This window comes from Lolium perenne, chromosome 3 (genome assembly GCF_019359855.2).
Source record: "Lolium perenne isolate Kyuss_39 chromosome 3, Kyuss_2.0, whole genome shotgun sequence".
In the NCBI taxonomy this organism is placed as follows: Eukaryota; Viridiplantae; Streptophyta; class Magnoliopsida; order Poales; family Poaceae; genus Lolium; species Lolium perenne.
This window is the reverse complement of record NC_067246.2, coordinates 4,769,195-4,780,923: the sequence shown is the minus strand read 5'-3', so window position 1 is coordinate 4,780,923 and position 11,729 is coordinate 4,769,195. Positions and strand designations below refer to the sequence as shown.

At 48.6% G+C, this 11,729-nt stretch overlaps 1 protein-coding gene across 1 annotated transcript; it reads left to right on the top strand.

The window, feature by feature from the left end:
• The first annotated feature begins 10,007 nt into the window (after nucleotides 1-10,007).
• Nucleotides 10,008-11,729, top strand: LOC139837765 (uncharacterized mitochondrial protein AtMg00810-like). Its single transcript, XM_071827031.1, has 2 exons — nucleotides 10,008-11,564; nucleotides 11,659-11,729. The coding sequence occupies exons 1-2, from the start codon at nucleotides 10,346-10,348 to the stop codon at nucleotides 11,727-11,729; spliced, it is 1,290 nt and encodes a 429-aa protein (XP_071683132.1). The 5' UTR covers nucleotides 10,008-10,345.

Here is an 11,729-nt window from a genome sequence, read left to right as displayed (position 1 = left end):
CGCGTAGCTTAGCGAAGCTCCGCCGGACTTCTTCACCGCCACCGACACCACGCCGTCGTGCTGTCGGATTCAAGAGGAGCTACTACTTCCGCTGCCCGCTGGAACGGGGAGGTGGACGTCGTCTTCATCAACAACCGAACGTGTGACCGAGTACGGAGGTGCTGCCCGTTCGTGGCGCCGGAACCGATCGTGATCAAGATCTTCTACGCGCTTTTGCAAGCGGCAAGTGATCGTCTACCGCAGCAACAAGAGCCTCCTCTTGTAGGCTTTGGAATCTCTTCAAGGGTGAGACTCGATACCCCCTCGTTGCTACCGTCTTCTAGATTGCATCTTGGCTTGGATTGCGTGTTCGCGGTAGGAAAATTTTTGTTTTCTATGCAACGTTATCCTACACTATCATCCGCAGACAGATGGACAGACAGAAAGAGTCAACCAAATATTAGAAGATATGTTGAGAGCATGTGTGCTAGGGTATGGATCTAAGTGGGAAGACTGCTTGCCGTACGCAGAATTCTCGTACAACAACAGCTACCAAGCCAGCTTGCAGATGGCCCCCTTCGAAGCACTGTATGGAAGGAAGTGCCGTACCCCTCTGAATTGGTCGGAAGTAGGAGAGAGTCAAATCTTTGGACCAGATATTCTCCGAGAAGCCGAAGAGAAGGTTCGCAAGATTCGTGAGTACCTCAAGACAGCCCAATCAAGACAGAAGAGCTACGCCGACAAGAGACGCCGAGAGATGACCTTCGAAATCGGAGATTTCGTATATCTCAAAGTGTCCCCTCTTAAGGGAATGCAGAGATTCCAGCTTAGAGGAAAGCTCGCACCCCGATATGTCGGACCTTTCAAGGTCCTGAGTCGCCGAGGAGAAGTATCCTATCAGCTGGAGCTACCGGAAGAAATGTCAGCGGTGCACAATGTGTTTCACATCTCGCTACTCCGAAAGTGTTTAGAAGTGCCTGAGAAGACCGAAGTTTTCAAGAACATCGACCATCGAGCTGTGGATATCAACTCAGATCTGACCTACCGCGAAGTACCTATTCGCATCCTGGAAGAAGCCTTCAGAACCACCCGTACCCGAAGTATCAAGTTTCTGAAGATCCAATGGAGTAACCACACCGAAGAAAAAGCCACTTGGGAGAGAGAAGACTTTATGAGGACTGAGTACCCAGATCTCTTTAGTACCTAGTTTTCTCAGATCTCGGGACGAGATCTTTTGTAAGGGGGAAGGGTTTGTAACATCCCAAGTTTCAACCATAATAAACAAGAAAGAGAAATTCCCCAAACCCAAATTTTGCAATTAACAAAAACTTTTTCCATGCATATAGTGCCACTTATAGATATATGCATTTGAGTGATATTCTTTTGTGCAATTGTCATGATGAGTGTTAGTATGATTAAATATTGTTATGTGAACCCTAAGCAAGATCACTAAACCCTAATTTGAGGGGAAATGGAGAAGATGAGAAAAACTCATTTCTCACTCACATACACAATATGCTTTTTAGCAAATCCTCAACCAAGGCCAAGATTGCTTGCCCCATTGCTTCTAAAATGCTTCAATGTGATAAACTAACACTTTTGCATCCTTGGATCAAGAATCAAATCAAAAGAAATCAAGATTTCATCATACATGTGATAATGGTCACTTAACCCAAAATTATTTTCTTCACTACTTTACCCCTCTGTATTTCTCAAATCTTAAACTAAGCAAGGTCAACTAAAGCCAGGTCATCCAAGACCATGTCAAGATGAGTAACTTTGATGTTGACCACCCTCCCTAAAGTTGACTAGGTTGACCAGAATAAGAGGGCAAAGAGGGAACCCGAGAGAGAGAAGAAGATCACCTCAAATTTGAAATGTTGCAAATCACTTCCAAATTGAGTGCCACCACCACTAATACATCACAATAATTATATAAATGAGATTCACCAAAGAGATTTTCAAAATTCAAAAGAAAGTTTCATGCGGGCATTTTGTCGAACAGGTGGCAGACAGCATCTGGAATTTGTGTTACATGCTATTGTCCAGCAGATTTGAGCCTAAACCACCTTTGCAATGTGATCATCAGCCTCCCCTACACCCCCTGCCTCTAGCCCAGTACTTGCATGGTCGATTAAAGTCGAGGAGAAACCCTAAAACATGCCAAACAATGCCATGCCGGCCACCTTTGGCACTCCTCTCCCTGGCCTCTCCCTCGTCGTTTCTCCATGTCCTTGAGCATCCCTGCAGCACAAGGACGCCAACAGTACGCAGCCCCAGCTCGCCAAGGCTTGGCATTGGCCAGCAGCAGCGCGTCCAAAACGTGCCAGGACGTGCCAGCCGGCGTGGTGATCACGCCCTGGACGCGCCAGGACGCCACGCACTCGACCGCTACCGTCCTCGCCCTGCATCCCTATCACCGCGTCGAGCATCGCCTCTGCACCCTCTACACGCTAGACGAATGCCCATGCCTGCCCTGCACCGTCGCCGTCGCCCTAGACCAAATGATGCCGCGCGCCCCGTGATAGACATTGCCAGCGCTCGAGCTCTCCCATCACCCTTTTCTCTGTCTCGATACAGGTTGAGCATCTCCAGTACACCGGCTAGCCGTAGCAGTCCTTCGCTTGCCCTTTCGCTCGCTGGAAACGCCACGCCATGGCCGCGCCCTTGCAGCACCCCGCGGCACCCATCGACACTATAAATAGAGGCCCTCCCAGCAAGCTCTCCTCACACCAATCGACTCCCCTCTCACCACTGATCTTCCTCACCACCATAGCTCGTTCGATTGCCGCCGGAGGAGAAGCAATTTCAAGATCGGAGCCGCCGGGGGACGCAGCTCACCGTCGACGATTGGCGCCACCCCGAGCGCCGCCGCTGCTCCCAAGCTCTTCCCCATCGCCTCCACCGTCACCGCGCATACTGCCTGAGACCTGCATCGGCCTGGTAGGCTCTCCGACCCCCTACTGCCGCCGTGACCTCGTCGGAATCCCGTCGGTGATGACGACGCTCACCCGCCGTCGATCCTCTTTCTAATCCTACGGTCGAGATAGAAAATACCGCTTCGGCGTTTAAAGAGGCGCCGACAGGTGGCCCCCACCCTGTCAGCGCGGCCCGAGCGCGCCAGACGCGTGTTGGGCTGCGGAGTGCTGTTGAATTTTGTTTCGGCCCAATAACTCTTCCCGCCTAAGCCCACAAATTCAAATACAGTTTATTCTTTATTCAAATTGCTCTGCTGAATGTTTAGTAAAATTTGAATAATTTTGAATTATACCAAACCAAATCTAGCAAACTTTATACCGTTGGAAAGCCCATGAATTTATCTATCCAATGCCACGGGCCCCATCTCCATTTTCCTTGTAGATTTAATTTGAAAAAAAAGACAAGACAGGGACTTTTGCACATTCAAACTTTATTTAAAATTCAACCAGAATAGATTTTTAAGTAATTCCAATTCTAATAAATCACAAATGATGTCCTCTAATTGATTATGCAATAACATAGCCCTGTTGTTTGGATGATCATGGACTAGATCAAATAAAATGGCTATGTAGTCATTTCTAGAGCTTTTTAAAGTGAAATTCAAACTCAACCCTAATATGAGAATTTCCTCTCATTTAAATTTTGATCCTAAGTACTAATAACCAGGGGGAATGACTTAGGCTAATGAACCCTTGAGAATTACTACTTAGAGATTTTAATTCATTTAAATGTTAAGTTTTAAAACTATGTGAAGTATAGCACTTCAATTAAATAGAACTCACATATAATAGAGATGAAATGTTGACTTTGGGTCAACCTATATTTCATACCTTATTATTATATGAAGAGATTAAATCTTAATAAGAGGTAGTGAAAAGAAATGTTTTCTTTTAAAAGACCTACCTACCAAATTTAACTTTGAGGAATGATGAGAGGAAATTATTTTTCTTTCAAATAAAGACAAATCCAATAATCCACCATGCCATGTTTGATTGATGATAGGACTAGTGTGTGAACTATTTTGAGTGCCTCTAGTTTAGTATGTGAGCTTGGTTTAGTATTTATACCTCGTATTCGTATATAGACGCTAGTAACGAGGAGTACCAAGAGGAGGAGGGCTACTCTCAGGAAGAAGAAGAGAACTTCGATAACTACCCAGCTCAAGGCAAGCTAACCCTTGCTGAAAACAAGTGCTTAGCTCTACAAGAGCAAAGGCATCTTTACCCTTTACTTTTATATATTACCTATCCCATGTTTTTACTTACATTTGCTTTTGCTTATTTATTTCAAAGTACTTTTTGATTTATGATTTACTTGTCTGGAATAGAACAAGAGTATCAAAGTTAGCCTAAGCAAATAAAGCTAGATAGCACCCCCTCATGACTAGTTGCTATCGCTAAGAACTAAAATTGACTACTCTAGATGGGAACATTTGTGAAATGAACTAAAGTGAAAGATTTTGAAGGTGAATGTGACCTTGAGGAGATGGTGATTTTTGATAAAATAGATGATTGAGTTTGAATGCGATACCCTTCCAATTATACAAGTACCCCCACAATACCTGATTATGGGTAGGGCTTAACTAGAAGCTTGTGTATTTTAGTATGGGTTCCCTCTGAACAAACATCATAGGGGTTACGCTGCGGCTGCCTCCGTTACTTGTGGATTGATGTTGAAATGAGGTGAATGTACGGCCCAAGCCCTGTGCAGTTCCCGGGTTAACTGCGGTTTCCACCGGGAGGCCAAGCTCATGGGGAGAGGTGCTCATACTAGCATATATAAGTGAAAGGTTTCGATTGATGATCCGCGCGTCGTGTTACGATGATTCGAGGTTACCCTCGACGGATGTAATCAAAAGTTGTGGCACAAGAGTACAACCTCTGCAGAGTGTTAAACCTATTCGAATAGCCGTGTCCACGGTTACGGACGATTGGAAAGGCCATACTATCTCCGTTATCATTAAAATGTTTTGATTCTAGAAATGAATGGTGGTTTGAAAGGTGACATTATGGTGATCCATAATGAGTTGTGGGAATGACACTAATGTTCCCACTTGAGTTAGTCTAGCACATGATAAGGCTTTACCAAAGATTTATGAAACTAAAACTTGGCTTTATGCAAACAAACCTAGAGCTTAGCACCCCCTTTCACTTAATGAGTATTTATCTTAGAGTTAGTTTGCGAGTACTTTAAAAAGTACTCATGGCTTTGCCCTGGCTATTCAAATGCCAGACTATGAAGGAGAGCACCAGTATCAGGATGACGGACAACAGGACGTCTACGATAACTAGGATCGTCTTCTAACGTCAAGCGTTGCCTGTGGAATAGATCGTCCACTACTACTTCGCTTCCGCTACTGTTTGTGATGTTGAACAATATATTCGTGTAATATTGGATCATGTGATCTATGGTTGTAAGACAATATGTGTTGTAATAAATGATGACTCTACGCTACTTACTATTATGTCTCGCAAAAACATTATTCCTGGGATTGCGATGTACGGCATAATAGGCATCTGGACTTAAAAATCCGGGTGTTGACATAACGTGTCCGTGTTCAAACGTCTAGGGCCTCTCCCGCCTCGGAACAAGCACGCTGAGTCCCCTCGGGTGGAAGATCTCGAGGATTTGGAAGACGATGATGAAGAAGAAGAAGATACGTACCACCGGCCAAGGTGGTGCCCTGATGGACTCAACCGTTCCCAAAAGCGTAGGGTTCAGCGACTACGTGGTTTGGAGGAAGCCGAAAGGTTATACCTGCACACGTTGAGGAAGGCGCGGCCTAATCTGGCCGCTAAAATTCAGCGAACCCTGGACGAAGAAGGTCGGCCACAAAGGAAAGAGTGGCGCCCCAGACAAAAGAAAGCCGATGATGAAACATCGGCTGGCACAAACATGGTGTTCATCCTGCCAACGGAGTTTAGTGCTCCAGGATTAGACGAAGCACCTGTGGCACAACTTGACTGCGGCCCACGGCCAGTTATCTTTGAGAAGCCACGAGAAAGAAGCTACAGACATCTGAAGGCCCTGTACTTGCGAGGTTATATCGATGGGCAGCCTGTCAACAAGATGCTGGTGGACACCGGAGCGGCAGTCAACATTATGCCATACTCCATGCTACATCGGTTGGGACGCTCTAGCTCGGATCTGATCAAGACCAACGTGACATTGAGCGATTTCAACGGCCAAGCGTCTGACGCACAAGGTGTTCTGAACGTGGATCTGACCGTAGGAAGGAAAACCATCCCTACGACGTTCTTTATTGTCGATAGCAAGAGCACCTATGCTGTCCTGCTAGGAAGAGATTGGATCCACGCCAACTGTTGCATCCCATCTACGATGCACCAATGCGTAATACAGTGGGATGGAGATGAGGTAGAGGTCGTCCATGCAGATGACTCAGCCGAGATTTCAACGGCTGGCATGAACGCTTGGGAGACAACAGGCCAAGAGCCACTCTCAGGCATCAATTTGGACGACTGCGAGCGCATCGACGTGACAAAGGATGGGGTTAGGCTGGTCTTATCCACCGGCCTGATCGTATAGCAAGAACAAACCTATGGACAAATGTGGCGAGGCCGATCCTTGGGATCGGCCCCAAAGATCTATGGAGGAACATTGCAAAACCTTCATTGAGCGATTCAATCAACATGGAGGCCGATTCCAGCAATCGGCCAAAATTATCCTCACCACACATTCTGCCTGTGTTCAACATCGATCTAATGGGCAGCGGTTACGTCGGCTGATGAGAGTCAACATTAGTCCTAACGGAGCCAACGTTCAAATACAGTGCCTTGGCTAACTACACAGCCGATATTTGCAGTTACCTGACAGATTCGGCTCGGGGGGCACCTAATCAGATGAACATGTGCGATACATGTGCAGTGAAATATTGGGGGCCGATAGAAAATCGGCCAGTAAAAAAAAATATTTACAGCCGATGCACAGACATCGACTCTAGTACAAATTACACAAGATCTACCAGCTGCGTGTTCAAGACACGGATTTCGACCAAGTCGGTCTTCAGTTCAGCTTCGAGGCCTTCTGCTTCCTTGAGGGAGTGAACAATGAGAGCTTCCTCAGCTGCAATGAGCCGATTTTGGTGCCCGAACCTTCTCTTCGAGGACTTCCAACCCTTTGCGCCAGTTCAGCAGTACTGTCAGAAGCGTCAGTTTTGGCATGCAAGGCAGCCTTTTGCTCATTAAGCCGTTGGTATTTCGTCTACAATATCGGCTTTCAGCGGAAGAAAGGTGATCAATGGGGGCAAGTTTTGCTGGCTCTGCATGGTGGCTGTCTCAGAATTACTTGAGTTCAAAGCCCTTTGTCTGATCTGTGCATCCTCACCGCTATTCTCGCCTTGACCGAGGCTCGGGGGGCAGCTGGCCTGGTAGATGCTCTGTTCTTAGAAGCCGATTGGAGTGTCATCGGCTGGTCCTGCGTCGCAACCTTCTTAAAAAATGGTGAGTTCTTGCAGAAGAGGATCACTGGAGCTGGTGGGAGGAATTTAAGGGCTCTCTTGAAGGCAAGGGTCTTCCACATTATCCACCAGATCTCAAAGTTATCAGTCGAGGAGTTGAAGGATAGATTGTGAAGGACCGATGCGTTGCCATTGGCTCATTGAGCATTGGCTAAGTGAACAAATCGGCAGAATCAGTATGAGGGGGAATCGGCTAAATTAGCTTAAAGGAAATCGGCAAAATCAAATTGGGGGAAATTCTTCATTGATAAACAGGATTTCTTACATAAAGAGCTGATTGCTCTCAAAAGGAAGTACTAGGGGATACATTGCCCCATCTACTACTACTGATCCTATGCTAAGGGTCCTATCTACGGGCCGTCGCTGCCCTCGTCGTCGCCGTCGTCGCCGCTGTCGGCGCTACTCCCGGCGGGCTCGTCGTCGCTGCTGCAGCGGTCGCCGGGAGGGCCCTCGTTGTCCTCGTCCTCCTCGTCAGCGTCGTCGTCGTCGCTGTCGAAGTCGCTGAGGTTCCCCGGCCAGGGACAGAAGCGCTTGGCCGGCGGTTCGTCGAAGGAGGTGTCGTCCTCCTCCTCCTTCTCCTCCTCCTCCTCCTCGGGGGAGGTGAAGTCATCACAGGAGAAGCGATCGTCATCGCTCTCCTCCTCCGTTTCCCCGTCGGCAAGGAAGCGGAGGTCACTTTCCCCGTCGGTCAAGGACTTGTCGTCCTCGGACCAGACGGAGAAATCGTGACTGGACTCCTCCCCGGCTTCGATGGCGCGGCGAATGTTGGCCGCATGGGCCTCCTTCGGGTTCCACTCCGGCGTCGGCTCGCGGGAGGAGGAGGATTGGGCGGAAAAACCCGATGAGGCAGAGGAGGAAGAAGACATGGTGGCGCAGGAGGGCTTTTGGAGTGCTAATGCGAAGGGGATGAAAAAGCAAACTGTTTGGAGCAGTTAAATAAAAGGGGATATAGTGGAGATTCAATGCCGCAGCAGTTTCCGAGGAGGTGGTGCCCAAAGAAAAAACTGCCAAGTCACGCGGAGAAGTTGGGAAGGCAAGGCATCATGATGAAGGATGCTGCGACGGTTCTGCTCTGCCACGACATGACCCGACGAAGAAAAGCAGAGTGATTTTGGAATTATCAATTCCAAAACCAGGGGGGCATGTGTTATCACCAGAATTTGACCGAGTCAGAGGTGGGCCGCGATCAAGATGGGCTTGAAGAATATACATGGAAGAATATACGTGAATCGGCCTTATATGCAAAGTTTGGGCTAGTTTGCCCGTGTATCTGTAATATAGTAGGATACGTATCGATTAGATAGAGTTTGGCTCGTGCCTGGTTGGGATTATTCCCACGTTATAAAGTCTACGGACTATAAATATGTATCTAGGGTTTATGAAATAAACAACAATCACGTTCACCACAAACCAATATAGGCGCATCGCCAACTCCCTTGTCTCGAGGGTTTCTTCCGGGTAAGCATCATGCTGCCTAGATCGCATCTTGCGATCTAGGCAGCACACGTTTATTCGTTGTCCATGCGTTGCTCGTACTAAAGCCTTTTTGATGGCGAGCAACGTAGTTATCTTAGATGTGTTAGGGTTAGCATTGTTCATCGTATCATATGCTGTCGTCGTGCAACCCTGAGATGTCTAGCCGCCCTTACACCTATCTTAGATGTAAGGGCGGCACCCCGCTTGATCATTATTTAGTAGATCCGATCCGTTATGGTTGCTCCTTGTTCTTCAAGGATTAGTTTAATATCTGTATAGTTAGGCCTTACAAACGGGTTGAAGGATCCAGTGGCGCGTAGGGTGTAGTTTGCTAGCCCTAGACAGGATGTTCCTAGGATCAACTTCGTGTTGGTTTTTAGGCCTTGCCTAGGATCGGTTTACGATCACCGTGCGTGGCCGCCAGGCTCAATCACGAGTAGGATGTTCCGATTATGCGGTGAAAACCCTAAATCGTAGTAGGTTGTTTTAGCTTTATATTGATCAAGCAGGACCACCATATATTCGTACACCTCGTACGAATCATGGGTGGATCGGCTCTTCGAGCCGATTCACAGGACAACCTGAGAGCCGATCGAGGCTCGTATTTAATGTTTACGTGTATGCCATGCAGGAAATTAAGCGAGGCATCATCCATCACGTTCCTGACCAGGTATAGGTCAGGTGGCACGCCCTTGCACCAGCATCGGACATGCATGCCGAACCTTTGCGGGCCGTCGCTCGGAGGGACCAGGGCCAGCCGCAGTCCTGGGAGCCTCCCGGCTCTACCGTGTTGCCCGTCGCTGCTCGCCGGTGGGTCTCTGACCGCAACAGTTTCCTGACTCACCTCCTCCTGTGCCTCTGGTCCCTACTCTGCCGAGTCTTTCACCACCTTCTCCTCCTTCACCCACCAGACCCCCCTCTCCTCCCTCACCACCGTCCCCACCCTCCACATCTTCCCCTCCCATGTCACCTTCCTCGACTACGGTTGTCCCTTCCTATCCTTTTCACTACTCACGTCGTTCCCGTGAGGATGATGCTGCTTCTCCTGCTATACCCTCTACCTCTGATGCGATGCCCCGTCCGTCCGAGCCGACTCACCATCTTCGTGCTCGTGCTCGTCCTCCTCCTGATCGCTATTCTCCCACTCACTACGGTCTTTCTGCTACCCTTGAGCCGACCACTTATCGGGATGCCCTTGCTCATCCTGAATGGCAGCTAGCGATGGCTGAGGAGATTGCTGCTCTTGAGCGTACTGGCACTTGGGATGTTGTCACTCCTCCTTCCTCTGTTCGTCCCATCACCTGCAAGTGGGTCTACAAGATCAAGACTCGCTCCGATGGTTCTCTTGAGCGCTAAAAGGCTCGCCTTGTCGCTCGCGGCTTTCAGCAGGAGCATGGCCGTGACTATGATGAGACCTTTGCTCCCGTGGCTCACATGACCACTGTTCGTACTCTTCTTGTTGTCGCTTCTGTTCGCCACTGGTCTGTCTCTCAGCTTGATGTACAGAATGCTTTCCTTAACGGTGAGTTAAGTGAGGAGGTATACATGCAGCCACCTCCTGGCTACTCTGTTCCTGATGGCATGGTTTGTCGTCTCCGGCGCTCTCTCTATGGCCTTAAGCAAGCCCCTCGCGCCTGGTTTCAGCATTTTGCCTCTGTGGTCATCGCTGCTGGCTTCGTCCCTAGCGCCCATGACCCTGCGCTTTTTGTCCACACATCCTCTCGTGGTCGGACTCTGCTTCTTCTTTATGTTGATGACATGATCATCACAGGCGACGACCCTGAGTACATTGCCTTTGTCAAGGCTCGTCTTCGCGATCAGTTTCTCATGACTGATCTTGGTCCTCTCTGCTACTTTCTTGGGCTTGAGGTTTCCTCTACCTCCGATGGCTTCTATATCTCCCAGGAGAAGTATATTCAGGACCTTCTCACTCGTGCCGCTCTTGGTGATGAGCGCATTATTGAGACTCCTATGGAGCTCAATGTCCGCCTTCGGTCCACTGATGGTGACCTTCTTCCGAACCCGACTCGCTATCGTCACTTGGTTGGGAGTCTTGTCTACCTTGCTGTCACACGTCCTGACATCTCCTACCCAGTCCATATTCTGAGTCAGTTCATGGCTGCTCCCACTAGTGTCCACTATAGTCATCTTCTTCGTGTCCTTCGCTATCTTCGTGGCACTATCTCTCGTCGGCTTTTCTTTCCTCGCTCCAGCTCCTTACAGCTCCAGACCTACTCAGATGCTACCTGGGCTAGCGATCCAGAGGATCGCAAGTCTCTTTCTGCCTACTGTGTCTTTCTTGGTGGCTCTCTCATTGCTTGGAAGACCAAGAAGCAGGTTGCAGTCTCTCGTTCGAGTGTTGAGGCTGAGTTGCGAGCGATGGCTCTATTGACGGCTGAGGTGACTTGGTTACGCTGGTTACTTGCGGACTTTGGTGTTTCTGCTGATGCTCCGACTCCGCTCTTATCGGACAGTACTGGTGCCATCAGCATTGCGCGTGATCCGGTGAAGCACGAGCTCACCAAACACATCGGTGTTGATGCCTTCTATGTGCGTCATGCTGTGCAGCACCAGGTTATGGCCCTTCATTATGTGCCTTCAGAGCTTCAGCTTGCTGATTTCTTCACGAAGGCCCAGACTAGAGCACAGCATGGTTTCTTTCTCTCCAAACTCAGTGTTGTTGATCCACCATGAGTTTGAGGGGGGGGTGTTAGAGTTGTATAGTCCCCTTTTCTGTTATTCCCCAGTGTATGAGGGGCTTACCTGCACATTGTCACACATGTACATGTACTGGCCTATGGCCCTCTATGAATACTAG